The 22,915-nt window shown below is 39.3% G+C and overlaps 1 protein-coding gene across 1 annotated transcript in view; it reads left to right on the forward strand.

Annotated features, from left to right (window-relative positions):
- The window catches only part of Pcdh15 (protocadherin related 15), a 777,836-nt gene that overhangs the window by 669,904 nt on the left and 85,017 nt on the right, over positions 1 to 22,915 (forward strand). The window contains exon 26 of the mRNA XM_076917096.1: positions 14,690 to 14,817. Coding sequence (XP_076773211.1) covers positions 14,690 to 14,817 — 128 coding nt within the window. The remainder of the gene's footprint in view (positions 1 to 14,689; positions 14,818 to 22,915) is intronic.

Here is a 22,915-nt window from a genome sequence, read left to right on the forward strand (position 1 = left end):
CCTCTCTCTGTGAAGTATATTACACAGATCATCCCCAACTATTTCTGGAAAGGATCCCTTGTATGAAGCAATGAAAGCCATGTTTGACTGACTCATGCTAAGAGTTTTCCAGGATAATTATCTAAGGCTTGCACAATCAAAGCACAAGTGGAACTGGATCTAAGGAAAGACAAATACTAGATAGAAAAACATGTGATATTAGAAACTAATATTCTCATTGCAACTGTGCCATCAAGGCATCTGGGACAGTAACTTTCTAGCTTATGGCAGTATCTCTTGGGTGCAGAATCTGGTTGGCTTGAGTTGAAGTATGTCCCCTTGACAGTGGATAGGGTGGATTCTCAGAGCCCATGAGGTGTGTGGTGGTAACCCATGGGGTATGTTAGCGTGGTGGTAAAAGTCTGTTGTAAAAATGGAAGGGAATGGAGACTAGCCAGGAAAGATAGAGAACAAAAACTTCCCTTTTCAAAATTAAGTTAGAACGCCAATGTGTTTGAGGTAATTCTTAAGGGTAAACAGTATTGAGGTCACTGTGAAAGCATGGAATATTATGGGATATTTGAAGATTATATTAGTAGAATTTTACTTTCTATTATCATTTTTAATTTTCATTTTTACTGACTTGCATTTGAAAATATTAGCAGATGATTAATGGATCTAATTTATGAAGTTATGTTGCTTAAAACATATTTTTTTTTCTAATAAGTGGTTCAGAAGTGGAGGGAAGATAATGCTTAGAGGTAACAACCTACTGCAAGAACTGTAAAATGCTAACAGGTATTCATTATGTACTTTCCAAAGGCTAAATTTAGCCTGCCCATTACACTAAATAGTTGCAAGTACATTGCTTTATCTTAAATTGCTCCCAAATTTTCTGTTAAATTTGATTATTTACTATGTTGCATGCTAGTGATTAATGGACTCAATGAAGATAAACAGATTAAAGAATAATTAGATTGGATTTTGCATGGCCATTGTTCTGTTTATGCATTCCTTCTTGGTTAAATCTTCACAAGTAAGTCATATATAAGTTGGAAACACCATCTTTATAAAGATGAACCAGCAAGCCACAAATCTATCTTTTTACATCACAGGGTAAAATGTAAGTTTTTATCCTGAGTTTAGTCATGTGGAAAAGATAAGTATTTATACAGTGTCTCCTCTTTGCATAGTATATAGTAAAAAATGCACATAATGGGTCTGGTCAAGTTCACTGCAGGATTTTGGCAGTTGACTGACTATATAACTGTGAATAACTGTGGGTGTTTGAGAGAGTATTATGTTTAAAATATGTGAGGTTCTCTGCCTTTATACATTAACATTAATTTATTTTTATTTAGAAAAGTGATACCTTTTATTATATAAAATTATAAAATGTATATACTAAAGAAATTGAATTTACATTTCTACATTTTTGTTCTCTTAAAGCTAAAGCTCAGTATATTTTCTCCTAATCAATTTTATTGTAGCTACATGCATATGCACACACATTCTCATTTGTAGGCTCTTTTTAAAATCTCATACTGTTTCTTTTAATTTATTATTATAATATCTAGAATATTCTCTGTCATTAGGTATTTTTCAGTAACTTAATAAATTTCAGAAGCTCCCATGTACATGTATCATAATTTAGTCCCCTCATACTATGTTAATAAAAATCTAATTGTTTTTTCAAGAACAATTGAGAATAGAATTTGGTCCATGGGATGGGAGGTCTCATTGTTCATTCACTCTGTTTCTGAATCAATTTTTGTTTTATGAAGTGGGTCAAGAGATGTCTTCCAAGAGACTCCCCCAGGACAGTGTTCATTTCGATAGCTCTTCCATCTTTCAGAAGCAGTAGAGAAGTAAATTTTATTTCCTGAATTCCATTCCATTATTCTGTTTTCAGCCTCTAATGTACTTATTAAAAACTGAGAAAGCTTCAGAAATGTCCCAGTGAGATGTTATTTTTTTTTGTTTTAAGATACAGAAGTATAATAAAATAAAAGGTCTGGTATCTGTCTGCATAAAAATACCTTTTAAAAAACTATTGACACAGAACTGTCTGTGCATTGTTTCTTCCAAATTACAAAGCAGAGTTTTGAATATTCTCTTGGATCTTAAAATAATTTAAGCTGAAGCCCTAAATGAAATTATTTTGTGTATATCATCAGATGTTTGGATCTGAATACTATTTCTGGCTCTTCTAGCTATATAATTTCAAACATGTTGTTTAGTTTCTTTAAGCCCCATTATCTTCGTTGATAAAAAAAAGTCAATTAATGATCCTTAAGATTTTATTACAGAATTAAATGGAAATAGCACTCAGAAAGCATTTAACCCACAATGTTCCCAAGGTTGGTATAACCACTAATAATAGTCCTGTCCCTGGTCATGTTCATGCAAGAATGAAACATACAAAATGCAAACATTATATTGTAAAAATAACTAACTTAACTAACTTTCTTATTTGAGAACACACTAAAACCTTTCTGTTTTATGAACATGTCACCTGGAATTTACATACAAAAATTAAAGCAAGAGTAGACAGATTGGTGGCCTCGATTCCCAAGAGATCTTTAACCTAATCTCTGGACTTTGGGAAGAATGACCTTGAGGGATTCCTCCAATGTAGTGAATGAAAAACAAGGAGCTCTGAGACATTTGGGTAGAGATAACACAAATATAAAAGTCTTTGTGAGTGAGAGAAAGAAGCAAGATGATCTTTGTTGGCTAAACACTAAGAAGTCTCTAGCCATTTTAGATTTAAAGAAAAGCGCTGGGAAGCAAAAAGCATACACTTCTGGAAGCTGGAGAAATTATATAATGGCAGATTAAGAAGAATTGTTATTTTACATAGCAGATATTAAAGAAAAGTTTAATAAAAGACACGACCCTGCCGGAAAGCTCCAAAATGGTCCTCAGAGCTGCCCACATCTCAATCAGCATGGCAAGAGACTTCTGACACACAGATTAAAAAATAAAATACGTTTTGTTGCTTAAAGTTACAAATTAATACCCTAAGACACCAATTTTATGGTAATTTACTATAAAACTCTATGGAATGTATATTCTAACTAGCTAGATAATAGGTGGGTAGATAGATGATAGTTGATATGTAAATAGGCTGATGATAGAAATAAACATAGATAATAGATAAATAGTACTCAGATAATAGATGATAGATACATAAATTAGGTAGGAAACTAAAGATGAGATTATAGGTGAGTAAATTGATAACAGATTATAACAATAACTAATATAGAAAACTCTCACTTAGTGTAATATAACACTTATAATTTTCCAAAGAGGAAAAATGTTAATATGAACACAAATTCAGACTTTGATTATGTCCTCAATGTAATAGTAAGAAGTTATAAACTCATCAGTGTTGCTGTTTTCTCAGAAGACCTACATGAAATATACTACTAGGGATTCTAGAAATCTGAATGCCGGCATCTGGGGCAAATATTTATGTACATTTCTTCCCTTCAGTCAGCTTATTAACCTTTCAGTCAAACACATACATAAAATGCATGTTTTAGATACAAGCAATTAAAATCAGGCAAAGGTTAATTAAATCAACATCAATGCTAAATTAGAAAACTATTAAAATAAACTTTGAAATAGTCAATCTTCCTTGCTGCCTGATTACTGAAAACAAATGCCACAGAAGCTACAACAGACTATAAGCCTGCAGAGAAAGCTGAGGACTAAGGACCAATGGCTTTCTCATCTTACTCTACCTAGCAGCGTATTTCCAAATAATCTGTAGGGGCAGGCAGCCTGTGTGATCTAACTCTGGTCACCTTTCCAACTCTATACCTTACTGTGAGTCTCATACTGTCATGTCTGAACCAACCACAGGGAGGGTGGAGAATATAAGGCCCCTCTGTGATTTCTCTGATCCATTGTTTTCAACCCCTCTCTCAGTTTATTTTATCTTTATTTATTGCGTGCTTGGAATCTGTCTTAAATAAAAGATACAACAACAAAAAAAAAGGGATTTTGCAGATGTTTAAGGAAATTTAAAGCCAACTTGACTTAAATTGGAGTTACTTCCAAGCTTCTGCCTTAAAAATAATCAAACCCAGGGTTGGCTGGGATAAAAGCAACACAGTCCTTACAGCCAATATGTGTAAAGTATGAAATTCAAGGCACTGTACGCGCTGAGCGTCCACAAGGAAAAGCATCCAAATGACGGCATCCCAGTGATTCCACATACAGGTGAACACTTTGATCTTTTACTATTGGCCAACATTCATTTTACATTCTTCTGTTAGATATACTGCATGCTCCTTGTGAATTCCCAATCAATTTCCCTTCTATGTGTATGGTGATCTGCCCTCCTTAGACACACAGAGTTCATACAGTGACCCAAAGTGGAAAAATGAGGTGCTATGTCTCTAGTACTTTAATTTTGTCTATGGAATAGAAACAAAAATTGAAAAGGATCATAAGGACAGAAGACAACAAAGTTTGCTGAATATTTTTGAGATGAGATAGAAGGAAAATATTTGGACAAAAAAAAATTGATTTCTCACTCTGAGTTTGGTTGTGTGTCCCAGTGTCTGAGAAGCCAGAACTGAGTATAGCTGACAAGGTCTATAAAGAGTGGCTAGAAGAAAATGTTCACTTTCCTAAGATGCAAAATCAACAAACAAATGATATTCTTAGCCCTACACCTGAACACACCATCTTATATACAAAAGTGAAATTCTTTACTAGAAACAAGTGAGCTCTATGTTTTTGTATGTATTTTATGTGTTTAATAATCATTGAAATTGGTTGTAAATTAAACCCTTGAGCAATTCAATTTCAAAAAGCTTAGAAACACACACATACTTGCATGAACACATATGTACCTGCACACACATGCATGTGCACACATATTTGCACATATATGCACATGATCTCACTCTCACCCCCTACTCTCTCTTCCCCCACCCCCCCACAAACACATACACACAAACACATACAGAGTAAAGGCATTTAAAATATCTCTTTTTAAAATTTTATTTATTATATGTAAGTACACTGTAGCTGTCTTCTACACCCACATGGAAGCATAAAATATCATTACAGATAGTTGTGAGCCACCATGTAGTTGCTGGGACTTGAACTTATGACCTCCACAAGAGCAGTCAGTGCTCTTAACCACTGAGTCATCTCACCAGCCCCCAAAATCTCTCTCTCTTAATACCTACACTTAAATCTAAAGTCTGTCCTGTTTCTTCTCCTAATAAAGCACCAACTTTGCTCTTCTATGACACCTCCTAAATTCTTTTTTCTGGCATGATCAAGGACGTGTTTTTAACCAAGAGACTGTCTTCAGGGCAGTTCCTCAGGCTCTAGACACCAAGGTGAGCAGTAACTCCCAAGCATTGGTGGAAATGTCATCATAGGTCACCTGTCAGAATTGACCAACCCCTACAGCCAAGACTCTGTAATTCCTTACCTTCTTTGAATATCAAACTGTTTGTTCAGGATTCACCCTGACCTAATGAACTGTCATAAACCCTACAGGATTAACTGTTGTTTCAGAACATAAGAGTAATTATTAATAACCACATAATGAAATTAATATTGGGCCATATGGAAATCTCTCTGCCAAAGAAATTAGTCTACTACTTTTTTAGTATAGCCTCAGGCAAGTTCTTAAGACAGGGAAGAAAGCAGCCAAATTCTTTGTCAAAATATCACAAGAACTTCTGGGCCAGTTGTTAAAATTGTTCCCCACTGAGACCTCTGGAGTTGGGTCTCCATGGTCCATACTACTCTTACAATTTCTGTCTTCCAAGTCTCTGTAAGAATGACCCATTTAGCTCCATTAATGGTATGCATCTGCCTTTCTAGTCCAAAATTCAAAGGTACCTATAGTCCTGTAAAAACAACATAGTCAGGCCTATCACAGCAGTATCCCACTGTCTGGTACCAACGTCTGTCTTAGCTACTTTTCTATTGTTGTGATAAAATACAAGGACCAGAGCAACTTATAGAAGGAAGGGTTTAATAAAGCTGTCTCCTTAGAGATCTGCCAGAGTCTGACACATTCAGAGGCAGATGCTCACAGCTAAAGACTGACCTGATCAAGGGTTTCCCAATGGAGAAGTTAGAAGACTGAAGGAGCAGAAAGGGTTTGTGGACCCATGAGGAGAATAACAATACCAACCAACCAGAGCTCCCCAGGGTCTAAACCACCAGCCTGAGAGCACATAGGGAGGGACCCATGACTTCATCTTTACATGTAGGGGAGGATGGCCTTGTTGGGCATAGGTGGGAGAAGAGATCCTTGGTCCCATGAAGGCTAAACACCGAGTGTGTGTGTGGGGTGGGGGGAGTGAATTTGAGGGTAGGGAGTTGGGAGTGGGGGATAGGTGGGGACACATCCTCATAGAAGCATGAAGAGGGGGGATGGGATAGGAGGTTCCTGGGTGGTGGGGGGAATGGGATAAGGGGATAAAATCTGAAATGTAAATATAATATCCAAGTAAATAAATAAACAAACAAACAAATAAATAAATAAAAAGAGACTACAGTTTCTGCCAGGTCCAGCATGGCCTTGGTAAAGACAGAATGACATGGTTCCTTGTCCTGTCCAGCAGGACATTAAACAGAGGTCCGGGGAGATCACCTAAGAGGGAGGGGGGTAAGCAGGCAAAGACGCAAAGAAAGACAGCTTGTCTATAGGCTGATCAAACCATAATTTTTACTTTTTCACACAGGGGTTATATACACAAAAAGGTAGGATGTGGGGAAGGGGATGACACAGGAGTGTAGGTGTTCGGGGGGAGTACAGATATCTTCCAGAACAGTGGGGTCAGCTGGGTGAAGGTTCAGGGGACAGGACACTATGACTCTGCCTATGATTCACTTGTCCTTATCTAAGTTGGTACTATCCACCAAGGCTACCCAAGGTCTATGACTACTCAGGCTTCCACCAAAGCTGCTTGTTTACAATAGCTTCTAGCCATCTGTGTCAGTGTTTTCCCACAGAGACACACGACTTTGTGCTAACAGGCTGACTTAGGCCTATGGCTGATTTTAGGCCTTCAGGTATAAGCAGAGATGTCCCTGACAGTTCCTGTCCCCAGGACAGGGCCAACAGGCATGGGCCTCCACAAGTGTCAATGGTTGCTGAGGGTCTAAGGCTTATTTGTATGTAAAATGTACCTATATTTCCCCTTCAAGGAATTTCCTCCATGTTAATAATAATGACTCCATGGTAGTCAGAGACAGCGTGAGGTGAAGGTGTGTCTAAGGTCTCACCAAACTGGTAAATTTGGGGATCTGCTGGACAGCCCTTAAGGCTGTAGAAAAGAACTCTAAAAACGTGGGTTCAAAAAGATATGACTTCTCAAAAAATAAGGATGCAATATGAATTATATGAGGGACTTCACGAATCTAAAAGAGCAAAAACAGCTGTGCTGGGAGCCGACTTGTAAGCAGGAGATCTCAGAAAGATAAAGGGGGAAAGATGGAGCAGAACCACATGGCCTGAAGAAGCCACAAGTAGCAAGGGGTTTTATAGCTGGCAATAAATTAGTATAGTGATAGATATGCCCAACCTAGGCATATAGCTTATAAATAAAATAACTGGTTGTGTGTGTGTGTTTTATATGGGCTTATTGGGGTAAGAAATTACTGCAATAGATATGTCAAATAAAAAGAAAACTGGACTGGTGATCTGCAAGAGATGAGTTATCCAGAGAATTCTTTAGAATAGCAAGGAGAACTGTCTCAAGTAGAACTTAGGAAGAGAGCTATCTGGAGATCTCTGGAGAAAAGAGAACAAGGGGAAAAGCAATCCAGAAAGCTATCTCGAGCAGAAGATAGGACTTCAGCTTGGTCCAACAATTTGACTTCGAGCCGTTAGTTTTGAAGCTCCCACACACGCCTTCCTCAGAACCGCTCTCCAAGCCGAGGCTGGTCCTTAGCAAGTTTCAGAGTCATAGGAGTCCATCAGTGTCATGGTCAGGAAGCATGACAGCTGACAGACATGGCAACTAGAAGAGGAGCTGGGGGCTCACATCTTGAACTGCAAGAGTAAACTGGGAAAAGTATGTGACTTTGGAATCTCAAAGCCTACCCTCAGTGACATATGTCCTCCAGCAAAGCCTAAATATCTCCAAATAGCATCACCTTCTGGGGACCAGGTACAAACATGTAAGCCATTAGGACATTCTCCTTCAAACTGCCACAAAGAGTTATGTTAATTATTTTCCTCTGCAAAGTAAATCAATTTGAATAATGTCTTCAGGAATAAAATGGGGGTGAGGGTGGGAACACTGGAAGAATTACCAGTATGTTAAGGCATTATAATCACAGTAATAGGTAATCAAGGTAGATTTCCCATCTGTAAGAAACTTATTGTGGGAAGAAGTCAAATTTTCCTAATAATTAAATGCAAAAAATTAGTTGAAAAGTTTGTTTATAATAAAAAATTTGCTATTTTATACAACTCAAAGGGATGATTATCATCTATTTAAAATCAGCAAGAGAATGACGAGGTAGACTAGTTTATATTTGGCTATCATAAATAGTTTTCCATAATGTTGTATACATCGATTTAGAAATTAATTGGCAAATTATATTAAATCACAATTCACAAAGGTAAAGTTTGTGTCTTTTGTGAAATACACTAAATGATCTCATTCTAAAAATAAATGTCCTCTTAAACATATTCAAATATAAGCAATGTCTAATTGTTTTTAATATGTATGGTTATTACATTGCCATCTTAGACATTTGCTGAATTATATAAAACTGAATAGCAGTAATTTAAAGTTCCCCCAAAAGTTCTATGACACTGGCGTGGTGAGCTGTGTTCACAGATGTGAACAAGTCTGGAAAGCCCCAGGACTAGATGATTGCGCAGTTAAATATTTCTGCATTGAAGTATTTCCTCTTTGTAGATATCACTGAATCAGTGAACCACATCAATGATTTGGTAACAGAAAATGAACAAGCAGCTCTGATTCTGCAAATAATTTGGAAATCATGAGCCATTGTCACCTCAGATGAGGCCTGACAGTCTTACATTCTTCCCGCCCCCGCTCCTGGAAATCCTCACAGCCAGATGCCAAGGGATTCATCAACCAGTCAAGATGATCGGCTTTATTAAGCTTATAGAAGACATGTATTCAACTTAGTTACTAAGAAAAAGTCCCAGCTCATCAGAATTTAACAAAGTGAACGGAATCAGAACAAATCAATGAATGTGTTCTGTTGATTTTAAGTCTCCATGTGCTCTGGAGATGACAAAATTTAAAAAAAAAAAACTAATAATACAAAAGACCAATAAATGAAAACAGCATTTAGCTTTCCTCTGGAGCCCAGAAGATCCTGAACCCTGGCCATTGGACACTAAGTTGTCTACAGTATTGGAATTCAATATTGCTTTAATTTGATTGACTGTGCCCTAGTTTTCCCTCCTAGAAAAAAAAAAAGTATGTAACTTCTTTAAAAAAAAAAAAAAAAAGAATCCCACATTTAAGAGACTTCAAAATTTTAGAGAGAGTTTTCAATTTTGATATTGAAAATTTTAGAGTTAGGTATTATAGATAGAGACTTGGTATGTTTTACAAAAGGTTGAGCTTTGAAAGTGTTTAAATTTTTAAAGACTGGGACTTTGAAAAGAGTGTTATGTTGTCATATTAGTATTAACATGGTAGGTTGAGGTCTACAAAAAAGGAGAGCTTATGGTTTAAGGGTGTTTATTATGTTTGTTTGCCAAGTTGACAAGGAATAATATGTGCTGGGTCTTTTTTTTTTTTTTTTTCAACTTGACACAGACGTACCTGGAAAGAGGACTCATAATTGAGAAAATATTCCATAAGATTGGCCTGAAGGCAAGGGTATAGACCATTTACTTGACTGACAATTAATGTGGGAGGGTCCCAGCCTATTGTGCATGGTACCAACTCTAGGTAGGTGTTCCTGAGGTATATTAACAAATCAGGCTGAGCAACCTAGTGAGCTATGATTCTCCATAGACTCTGCTTCAGTTCCTGTCTGCAAGTTCCTGTCCTGACTGTCCTCAGTGATGAACAGTGATATGGAAGTAAAAGCCAAATTAACCCTCCGTCCCCAAGTTACTTTTGGTCATAGTGTTTTATCAAAGCAATACAGACTCTAACAAAGACAAAGATGAACAGTTACTCTAAAGTGAGCTAATACTAAAATCCTATAATACTGCAATTTAAATCCTGCCCTTAAGTAAAATTCATCAGGTTTTCTGTTACTATGGATTGAATTGTTAATGTTGATGAGTCCTTTAAGCTGTATTTAATTCATTGTATGAAGTAAGGTATAAAAGTTAGGTATGTGTACCAAGTGTACTGTAGAGTGAAAAATTATAAAGGCTATTTTATGAAATATGTGTAGATTCTTTGCCCTTAGACCTGGGCAGAAAAGTGCAGATTCTAGAACAAGGAACTGAAAATAAGATTTCAGGCCTTCACTTCCCCGGAGCACATTCTGGGTGGAGGACATTATTCTCTGAATCAAGCCTCAGGCAGTAAGCCCGCCTATGGGTGGAAGAGGCCCAAGGCAGGAAGACACATTCCTGACTACAGATAAAGATGCTGCCACCTAGATGGGGCTATAGCCGGAAAAAGTAAAGATAGTTAATCTGAAATAGTTAATAAATGACAGGGTGGGACACAGTGACATGGCTATTAACCTTTCAGGGTGGGTTTCTCTGGAATGTTTCGCTATTCTTATGTTATGTATGTTATGTATCCTGGGCAACCCCTCACCCCAGGTTTGTGGTTTTGCTCTTTAAAAGACCCCTTACCCATCACTCTGGGCCAAACCTTGCTCTTCAGAGAGAGAGCTTGTGGTTTGACCACTGGCCAATTTCCCTAATAAAGCCTCTGCTGATTGCATCCAGGTATGGTTTCTTGTGATCTTTGGGTGGTCGTGATCTCCTGAGACTTGAGGAAGGGCCTCCTGAGTATGGGGGTCTTCAGTACCAACCATAGGCCTATTGTAAGAATTAACAGGAAGACTATCAGAGTAAAGAAAAAAATGTCTTGGGAGATGGCTTGGTAGTTAAAGAGCACATCTCTCCAGGTATATCCAGGAATGCACAAGCTTGTGTGTGTACACACACATGCAAACAGACCAATATCACATAAATTATCATAAAGTAGTTGTGAACCTTTGGAAAATTCCGTACATAATTTATATTTTCATTCCTGAATTATAATTCCTGGAATATGTTGAAGGCTAAGTGAGTTTATAAGTAGAAAGAGAAACAACACCAACTGCCATGTTCTAAACACTGCTGTTAGATGATTCAAACTTTCATCCAGCACCTGGGTAAAAGCTGAGCAGCTGGGCTTACATTGACAGACAGACAGACAGACAGACACATATGCATAAACACATGCACACACCCACATACACCATATCACATATACACCACACACGCATACATACCACACACGTATAACACTGCACACATACACACATATACAACACACTACACACACATACAACACACAAACAAACATACCACACACATAAATACAACACACACACGCACCACTCTACGTACACACCACACACACATATACAACACCACATACATACACACATACAACACATACCACATACACACATATACAACACACACACACAAACATACCACACACACATACACACCACACACACATACACATATATACAGCACAAATACACATACACACATAACACACACACAAACATACCACACCACACACATACACACAAATATATACCACACACACATACAACACACATACACACAAATGGAATCCATCGGCTGCCTGCAGTTTTAAATTATTTTGTGTCTTTGTCAGCAGCTGGCAGATAATCTGACTCAAATGCATTTATACATTATGATTTTTTTCAAAGCATTAAAAATTATTTTTTAAAAGTGATTGAGTGGTCTTAAATTCTAATAGTGTTATCTCTTATAACAAATTGAAGACAAATCAGAATATTATGGGTAAATTATAAATGAGACTAAAATGGGGAGGGATGGGGCTCAGCTTTGCACCTCCTATCTGCCTCTCCCAGGTCACATAAGCCCAGGAATGTCTGACCTTCTGACATTGCTACCTGATGCTGCCATCTGCAAATATGCCCATAGCATGTAGCCCAAAGGCCACAGCAGAGTTTGGATAGGCCTAGAGAAGGTGAACATGCTAAAACCATAATTTATAAAAAAAAAAATACATTAGAATTTATTACTCTGTTTTAATATTTATTAATTCATTTACTTATACAATAAAAAAGTTGTCAGATCAAGCATACATCACGGAGAACTTCCCCCACATTATGCCGGTGTCAGCTAAGCCCAATGTCAGAAAGTAGACAAGTTTTTATTTCTCTGTAGGAAATAAAAACATTTGTGGGGTTGGATGGATTTTTAATGGGGATTAAAAATCATTGAGCAAGTCAGAAATGGTGCAAACTGCAATGTAAATGGGCAAAATCAAAGACAAAAACACAAAGAAACCCAAGTGCTTTATTACCTTAAAATGCTGCTTGCATCCAAAAGTCAATTGTCCTCTTATTTACCCTTACTGGGATGGATGCACAAAATGCTTTGTTTCCGAGGAGGCAGCAGGGGTACCCAGTACATGTAAGGACTCATCTTCTTCAGTCGGACATCACCATGTGTTCAAATATTAGGCATACCACCTACTTGAGGGAGGTTGTCCCACTAACCTCTATTTGTCTCTAATCCTCTAAAATCAAGCATGATAATAGCTAGCTCACTGTTGCATCTCTGGATGGTTCTTACCCCCTGGAGCAGAGCCTGTCACATCCTGTCCAGTAATTACAAAGAACCAAAAATATGGAACTGTTATAATATTTTTCATTTTTAATTATAGTATAATATAATTACATAATTTCCTCCTCTTTCCTTACTCCAAATGCTCTCATGCGATACCCCACTCACATTTCTCTCTCTCTAATTTGTGGTCTTTTCTTAATTGTTGGTGTGTGTGCCAGTGTCCAGGAACACCATATATATATATATATATGGAGAGAGAGAGAGAGAGAGAGAGAGAGAGAGAGAGAGAGAGAGAGAGAGCGCTAAGGTGGGAGGAATAAGGAGAGGAAGAGGAAAAGGAAGAGGAGGAGCGAGGTGAGGGAGAGAGCAAGATGTAGGAGGATGAAGAGCCATGCAGGTATGGAGAACAGTACTGGGTAACAACTTATATTTAGGTTAGCTAATTGTGAGACACCTCTAATTGTATGGGCATATTGTTATTGTACATTACTAAACATATAAAGCCTTTAATTATTCTTTAAGCATTAGAATTTCATTCATATCGGGTACCGTGTGGATGGCGGGATGGTCTTGGGCTACTGCTCAGCCTTGTAGAGACAGTGTGGAAGATTGGCAGAACCATCTCCCATGCTGGCATCTCCTGGGTGGCAGGGCCAGGGTCTCTGGCTGACCGTTTCTAGCTGCAGCGCGCATGTGGCCTCTGGCCCCTGAACATGGCGGCAGAGCTAAGCAAAGTCACGGCTGCTTAGATAGTCGGCTCAAGAAAACACCAATTTAAAAAATTACTTCAACACACACACACGTGTGTGTGTGTGTGTAACAGTTGTTGATATATACTGTAAAAGGGTGTGTGTGTGTGTGTGTGTGTGTGTGTGTATACACATACATATATATGCCAGTGTCCAGCAACACTATATATAAATTACACAAATGTTGATATAGAGAGAGATAGAGATAGATATACAAATAAACCTGCTCAGTCAACATAATGGTATTTGTGTATACATGATTTCAGGGATGACCACTTGGTATTGGATAACCAGTGGCGGGGGTTGTTGGTCCTCCATAGGAAAGACTACTTTGCTATCTCTTAGCATCCTTAGTTGCCTGTAGTTCTTTGTCTAGGTTTTAAAGCGCTATGATATTCCTCCCTCCCATGTTAGTTTGTCTTTTGGTGTCCTCCTTGTTCAGATCTTCTTTAGGCAGCCGTGTTGATGAGAGATTCATAGCTAAAGTCTATCTGATCTCTCTAGGAGACGCAATTGTGTGTGAGTGTGTCTTAATAAATACACAAGTTAAAAAGTTAATTCTCCAGATCTTCATTAGTTAAATGTAGAAGCCATATAGATCAACGTGACCCATAATTGAGTGCCAACTAGTTTTCAGTAAGCCAGTGTTCAGGAATATTTGGGTGATTTATTTATGACTGCAAAACAGAACCTAAGTTAAAGAAGTTAAAATGGAAAGTGCATTGCTATGGCAGTTGGCAGTGAGTTACACTGAAAGAACACTCGCTTATCACTTATTGGGCCCTAGATTGAATGTCTAGTGTCTCAAAAATAGTAAAAATATAACATCACGCCGGGTGGTGGCGCACGCCTTTAATCCCAGCACTTGGGAGGCAGAGGCAGGTGGATTTCTGAGTTAGAGGCCAGCCTGGTCTACAGAGTGAGTTCCAGGACAGCCAGGGCTACACAGAGAAACCCTGTCTTGGAAAAAACAAAAAACAAACATATATATATCTCATTACTAGTAACATCTGTACTCGTATCCTTTGGACCTAGAGTTAGGCATCACTCAGGAATGACCTTTCAAAAAGTTACGTGCATCCATTTACTGAAAAGTATGGTAAATATTGCTCTAGTAATTTTTATTCTAACAAAAAAATCACCAACAAAAATATGTCCTGTCTTCCAGGCAATACAGCTAAGGTGTACATTGAGATTCAAGATGAAAATGATCACCCCCCGGTGTTCCAGAAGAAATTCTACATTGGAGGTGTGTCTGAAGACGCAAGGATGTTCGCGTCTGTGCTCAGAGTGAAGGTATGAGGAAAGAATCTCCGATGAGAAACTATGTTGAGAGCAAAGAGCTCTGACTCTTGCAGACAAGCCATAGTCTGATTATTTGCACTGATAGCACTTACATTCATGCTAAAAGCACAAACAATAGATTGCAAATGTTTGATTTCTCTTGCTGGATAAAATACCTTAATGAAGATGACACAAGGAGGAGGGGTTATTTTGGATCACAGTTCCAGAGAGTTTAAGTCCATCAGGATGGAGAAGTTTCGGCTACAGGATCATGAGGTCCACCAGCTACTTTATGAGTCCTTGTTTCTCCCCGCCCCCCTTCTCTACCCGCTTTCTTCCCTTTGAACCCCATTAATACTAGATAAGAAAAGTGCGGGCTGTTAGCTTGTGCGTGGGCGTGGGTCTGTTGGGCTGTGTTGTGGATCCCGCGTGTCTGCCACAGCTCCAGGGAGCAAAAGCACGGGAATTTGATTGAGTTCACTCCACGCAGTACAGGGCAGATGCTGGGCTGTGAGAAGCTTCGGGGCTCGACCAGGCATGGAGAAATCTCAGCCTGAAATCCCACGGGGGCAGGGCTCCTGAGTGGGGGTCTCTGGGCCAACACGGCTGACCAGAAGACTGGTGGTCTCTGTTCTTGGGCTCCCAGACATCGCTGGAAACCACAGAAGAACTGAGATGTGAGGCGTACAGGCTAGATCAGCCCACAGCTGAGAGGAACGAGCAGCAGCTGGGTAGTCTAAGGCCCTCTCCACAGTTCTCCACTACAGGTCCCAAAGACACGAGGAAGTCCATGGTTTTAAAAGATTTATTGTCATGGCAGAAAGTGAATGTGGCTTCACCCCCCTGTCTCTCAGGGCAAACCTGAGTTAAATAGGGAGGGAGGAAGGAGGAGGGTCTGGGAAGGAATGCTTAATTGGCTATGCCCTCTGGCCTTTAGGTATCTCATTAATAAGGAAATCTCTTGAGGCTGAGGCCTGTAGTCACACCCTCTACCTGTGCTGGGTGACACAAACCTTTCTTTGGGAGGGGCTGTAGAGGGCTGAAGCTAAGTGAAAGGAACCTGGGCCCAGGAGCAAAGCCTAACACCTGCCATCCCATTAGGGTCTGGGGTTCGAGGCCTGTGCTCTACCAGGCACCCAGCTGCCTCTCACAGCCCACCATCCCACAAGAAAGGATAGAGAGGAAAGTGGATTAGAAAAGGAGTAATATTATCATAAGACTACTTCCTGCTAATTAGAGGCACCGAGTAACTTGGGGCAAGTTTGATCTTCACCTTCAAGATATCCAATTTCTTCTCGTTGTTGTTTCTTCTTGTTGTGCATGACTGTTTAACAAACAACCAACCAACAACCCACCCTGCCTCTCAGGGCTCTAGCATTTATATACCCTCTGAAAAGTCCCTAGAATTCTCAATGTCACACAATCGCAGAAACTATCTGCAGCTGGCAAAATCGCACCCCCTGCCAGAGCACACGAGGCAAATCATAGCTGCTGAGAACGATCAGAAGCAGCCCCATATCCCACACCTGGAGTTAAAATGGAAACATATTCTTATAATGTGTCTCTTATTTGTTTTTTGAGATACCAAAATCGTTACTTCCAGACAGTTAGTGGGACCAAGCTTTATAACCTCAAAGCCCACCCCTAGTTACATACATCCTAAAGGTTCCGTAACCTCTCAGAAAAGAACCAAGTATTCAAACACATGAGCCTGAGGGAACATTTCACATCCAAACATGATAGAAATATATGGATTTAATTATCTAAACTCAACACAGATTTTTTTTTTCTTAAATAAAGTGGAACACTTTATATATTTTTACTAAGACTGGGATCAAAATATTTACAATGTTTTCATAAAATGTTACAATGTTTACCCTTGGTACATTTTAAATTTTTATTGTCTTATGTGTTTGTTTGCCTGTTTATTTGTTTACTTATTATTGTGTTTATGTGGCGCTATGGTTGGGGTTACATCAACACCTACCCATCAGAGGCCACATTTCTGGAGTCGGTTCTCTCCCTTCTCCTTTATTTGGGTTTTGGAATTTGAGCTCTGGTTGCCAGACTGGTACTGCAAATACTTTTATCTGCTAAGCCATCAGGAGGACAGCCCGCTTGATACCTTTCCACACCTCTATGAGGATCACTGCAGAATAACTCCAGAGTCTCAGAATGAAACTTCTAGCAGTGGATATAGAAATCTATCTATTTCTAATAAAAATAGTTGACTTCTTGCAACAATTTTTCAAGTTTCAAATGGTGTTTAAATTAGCAAAATAATACTCCTTAAGACTGCTAATTTTAATACTCTAATATCAGTCTTTTTAAAAATCCCTTCGTATTTCAGAAAAATCTGGCAAACTATCTAAATTTGCAGAATCCTCAATTTTCAGGTTGATGCTTTCAATTTCTCTCTAATATCCACACGAGCACATCTAGAGATATTTAAAATGCTCTTAAATACTTTCAGTTGCTTTGTTATGACACAATAGAATTTTAAACATTTTCCTCTTATTTGGGGTAAGAGTTCAGAGACTGGTTCATTGTAGATAATCAGTTGTACTTATTTTTCTGAAAGTACCTTAAACACTCTGAACAGCTCTACACTAAAATACACAAACCTTTTTTGATCCCTGGCAAGTTCAGTCTTGGCATTCCTGTGCTTGCCCATGAGAAGCATTTTTCCCCATTAGCAGGGCCTTCTGTGATTAGGACTATGCTTCTATCTTCTTTAGAACTTATCAAATACCTTTAGTAACCCAAAGGAATCTCACCCAAGCCAACAAAGCATGTGCTGGCCTGTAGCTCTTCCAGAATGGCAGGCCCTGATTCCTGAGCTAACCTATGAGTTTGTGGTTAGGAGGAGGAGGAGAAGGGACCCAAGACTGGTGAGTCTGAGGCCAAACAAGTAGAGGAGCTCTGGTCTCAAGCAACCAAAAAGCAATGGTAAAAATACAGAATATAGAAAAGGGTAAAAGCAAGTTCAATTTTCAGATGACACTGGGGTTGGGATGCCCAGGTGAACTTCTACAATGCAACTTATTCTAAAAGTCATATACTGTGTAAGGGGAAATAATAAAGCCAGAATCAAAATACGCAAATGTTAGATTATTCCATTAAATAGGTCCGCAGATGTCTATGGCAAGGGAATTCAGTTTTGACTGTCTTAGACTATTTCGTGATTACTGTTAGAAAATGTATGAACACCAGGGTTTTGTAACAAAAATTGGTTCATTTTGCTTGTAGCTCTGTAAGCTAAAATCCTCCAGCTGATGGGCAGCCCGTCTGTTCAGCCCTTGGTGCAACGCTCTGCCCTTAAAACATAGGGCTGTATGAAGTATCGGGGACAGGAGGACACACTGGGAAATTGAAACTCATTATATAAAAATTTATTGGTTTGAGAAATAAGTTTAACCCTGGAGACCTGGCCCATTCCCAGAAGAAAGTATTAATCCCTTTCAAGAGTAGTGTCCAATGATCTAACGTCCTTTATCGAACCCGTTTCTTAAAGACCTTTCAGTACTATTAGGTTAACCAAGCTTGCCATGAATACACCTTTGCAGAACAAACCATCTCTACACTTCAGCATTACTACAATCCAGTAGTATTTGTAAAGGACACAGAATCATGTACTATAAGCAGAAACAGAGAGGGATAAGGTCATCTGCCTTTATCCCTAGGATCTGTGGTGGGTATAGCACAGGGGCCACCATTCAAAAGTGGTATGTTATTTCTCCTCTGGGGAAATGAGCCAATTCAAGCCAGATTAGATTATATTAAAGGCAGGTTTATTGAAAAGCTGCTCTCAGGTGTATTCACTGGCCCTAAAGATTGAGGCCAGAGGAGTCACTATGGGAAGGCAGCAGGGGGTGGGGGAAAAAGGGGAGAGAGAAAAAGAGCACATATACAGAGAGAGAAGGAAGGAAGAAGACGAGGAAGAGGAAGAGGAGAGGAAAAGGAGGGGGAAGAAGAAGAGGGAGAGAGGGAGAGGGAGAGATTAAAATGTCTGGATTATATAGGGAGGAGCCTCTGGGGGAGGGGCTGGAAAAATTTAAGTTTGCGGACAGGGTACACCAAGTAGGGACTAAGGGATGCCGGGAGAATCTAGAGGCCAGGGCAGATTTGATAGGTAAAATGCAAGCCTTAGTCCCTTGCCCCCAGTCCGAAACCAAACAAAAAGAACCACAGAAAACTATCTTTGGTAGCAGAAAGGCATGGAAAGAAGGAACAGAGCCAATATACGAGGAGACAGTAACTATTCCAGAGACTCTGTGCTCTAGGAGATCTAGAGAAATATAAGCATGAAGTACGGGTGGGAAGAATTCACTGCAAGTCAGAGCGTTTCGTGGAAATCAGTATTCGACAATGAGACGTGCCCTTGCCATGATCAGAGACCGTGGAATGGAATGACTGACTGAACGTAGTTTAGCAGTGCACTGATAGACGACAGCCCTGATGACGTAATTCAGTTAGGAGAACACTGTGGATTCAAAGGAAGGAACCATTTAATTAGTAAAAGAACCTTCCCCCTCCCCACCCCACTCCTGCCTCCGCCCCCGGGAGGACACACAAGATAACAGTGGTAAAGAAGGTGGATAGATCAGAGAGGAGCTTATACAAAGAAGAGGATCTATACTCACTTGCAGGGCAGCAAGCAAGTGCAAAAGCCAGTGAAATATGACCGGAGGCAAGAGACCGATGTGCCGATGAAATCAGGCTTTATTGGCCTGACACGGTTGCCGATCACAGATCACAGATCGGAATCCAGGAATCTTCTCTTTCCCGTCTTTGCCCAATAGACATGAGTGACAGCAATCCTCCATTCATACTTTGAGTGGAAAAAAAAAATATTATTTAAAAGTCACACGGAATTGGATACTACTACTCCCCTGGGATGTTTGAGAGAAAGATGGTTTTTAAAATGACAAATCTCCTGGGGTTACGAGAGAGGCCTTTTAAACCACTTGCTGTCACGTCGCGTATTAGAGTAACGCCAGATTTCATCTACTGTGAATAAAAGTTATTTTTTTTTTAGTCTGCCATAAAATAAAAATACCGAAAGTCATACATTTCAAAAGACTCTGTCAGTTAAAGAACAAGGGAGGAAAAAATGTCATATAAAATACGAATGACAGTGTAAGACGGTACTTTGAGACTTCAAGAAAAAAAAAAAAAAAAAGCTGTACTCCCTTAGAATATGGAGAGCCGGGTTGGGCTGGTGCTTAAAGATATGCTATAGGAAGATAACAGAGAGAGATCACTGCTTGAGTGAATTGCCCAGTATGTGGTGGGAAATAAGTAAGTTCTCCATTGGAGTATTTAATGTGATAATGGGCTTGCTAGGTACTCATGCTTAAAAAGTAAGTGTAGTGTATTGTTACTGTGTACTAAAAACACAGAATGAGCTTTCTGTTCTCCTTATAACATTCTAGTTAATGAGACAACAAGGGGGAAGAGGGGGTAAGGATAAGCAGTAGTTAACTCTAGGTGGGCATGCCATCTAAAGCTTTAGATTACTGCAGGTTTATACTACACTGAGTAGAAAATAATCATTTGAAATGGAGGCACAGGCAACTTTAAATTATGTCATGATTGGACAGTTTAGAAGATGTTTGGGTTTTCACATGCTTAACTTGTCTAAATTTATTCAGGTGGCTATTCTCTTGGGGGTCTTATGCCCTAGGAGAGGCTGTGCCTGCTCTGCAAACTGACCCAGCCTGAACTAACCCCCCCTTGTCCTGTTGTAAATGATGCCCTTGGACAAGGGTGTTCCACTCATTTTGCACACGTGTATACAACCTCCTGAGCAATGTTTCACGAGACAGTGTTTCACATGGGAATGAAGTCTTCTTGGGAAGTGAAGTGTTCAGGTCATGTTCAAACAATACTCAGATTATGTTAGGTCACGGATGGTGAAGACTAAACCGGCCTGATCAGCACTTGCTCTGGTTTAATGCTGACACAGTTGTTACAAAGTGCTTCACCACATTGATTTCCACTGGCAACAAGTAATAAGTCATTTTAATTGCAGAGAGTGGGAGGAGAGCCCGATACTATTTTTTCTCTTTAGTCTTTAATTCAAGCCATTAGCATCAGTTAAAAACTTCACTCTTGGGGCTTTGGGATAGTTCAGTGATAGAGGGCTCACCCCATCACCACAAATAAAAAAAAAAAGTTAGTCTTAATCTGTAATCAGAGTAATTTAAAGCAAGAACTCAAATACGCATATACATGTACATAACAATGTCAGCCAAAATGATAAAAGGTAGGAACAATTTATTGGCTATACATGAATGGATAAGCTACTGGAGTCTACATATGAGGGAATATTATTCAGCCCTGAAGGAGAGTCAATTCTGACACTTAGTGTATCCAGGATAAGCACTGAAGACATGATGCCTAGTGAAACAGAGTAGACCTATGAGACACGTCAATGATGTGACACACTTAGGTGAGATATGTCAGCAGGTTATGTGTGGTGTCATTTTGAAGTTTCTATACATGTAAACTGTTTTTGCTTCGAAGCACATGTTATTTGAATACAAATAGTACATCAAATATTTTCTTTGATGTGTTTGTAGTAGATCTTGGCATAAGTGATTGTTGAGTCTTAATAAGGTGTTCAACATGACCGTAAGATTTACTGAATTTTGACTTTTAAGTTACTGAAGCCTTAAGTCTAAAGAGAAAGTTTATGGAGATTAAAGGAAAGGCCAGAAGAGGCGTCAGGTCCCCTTGAACTAGAGTTACAGATGGTTGTGAGCCACCAAGTGGGTGCTGGGAATCGAACCCAGGTCATCTAAAAAAAAAAAATAACCAGGTGTTCATAACCTCAGAGCCACCTTTCCAGCTTCATGTTATGGTATCTTTCCAGGATCATATTATTAATTTCTGTTGGCACATAGAAGTAGAAATGTTCAATAGGAGTTTGCAAGTATGACACAATGTTTTTCAAAACTTTTTACTAAATAACATCCAACTTTTTAGCAGTACCTGAGCACTCTGGTTGTTCCAATTTTCTTTTCTGTCTTTGGTATTTTAGCCATCTTATGGACATATGATGGCTTCGTGTGCTTTATTCTCATTCTTTAATATTAATATGATTTAAGCACCCCATCATACTTCTAAAAATGTATTTGTATTAACCTCGTGGGAGTGTTATAAGTGGAATGCTGGGTGTGTGGAGGTCAGAGGGTAACTTCACAGAGTAGGTCCTTCCCTTCCGCTTTTATATGGGTTCTGGGACTCCGTTTCATGTGATCAGGCATGTGGAGCCAGTTTCTTCCCTGACTGAGCAGGTCCATCAGCCTACTTCCTAAGGTTATCCTCCTCATGCAGAGCCTAGGCCAGTATGCTTACAGTTCTTTCTGTTGTGATGGCTGTTATTTACATATGCACCCTGCATTTCTCCCTTTCCCTCCTTCCACCTTCTTCTGTATTGGCCTGACCCTCCTTCCCTCAAGCACCTCTCCCTCCAGTTTCCCAGATCAGATCACATAAACCCTGTGACAGCCCCTTCTGTAGCTACCCAGTTTCTTTATTCCAGCAATGGTTCGACTTTCCTGGTTTCTGCAGTTATTCCAGGATATATACTCACATCTAGGGGTTGGGAGCTAGGATTCTCCATTAAGAAAAAAATAGGATCTTTGTGTTCCTGAGCTTGGGTCACCTCACTCAATGAGATCCTTTCAAAGTTCTATTTATTGACCTGCAAAGTTCATGATTTTATTCTCCTTTACATGTGACTGTTATTTCATGGTGTATCTTTACCACATTTTCATCATTCGTTGATAGCTTGTAAGACATTTAGGTTGTTTCCATTCCCTAGCTACTGTAAGTAAAGCAGAAATGAACATGGTTGAGCAGGTATTAAATAAGGTGCCCAGTCCTTTGGGCACATGCCAAGGAGTAGCGTAAGTGAAGTCATATGGGAGATTCATTTTTAGTATTTACAGAATTCCTCCATACTGATTACTATAATCCCAACAGTGAATGAGGATTCTTCTCCTCCCCCACCTTCTCCAGAATTTGCTGTCAATTGCTTCTTTCATATTTGCCATGCAGACTAGGGTAAGATTGTACTGGCTGCTTTTATGTCAACTTGACA

This window comes from Arvicanthis niloticus, chromosome 20, assembly GCF_011762505.2.
Source record: "Arvicanthis niloticus isolate mArvNil1 chromosome 20, mArvNil1.pat.X, whole genome shotgun sequence".
Lineage (NCBI taxonomy): Eukaryota > Metazoa > Chordata > Mammalia > Rodentia > Muridae > Arvicanthis > Arvicanthis niloticus.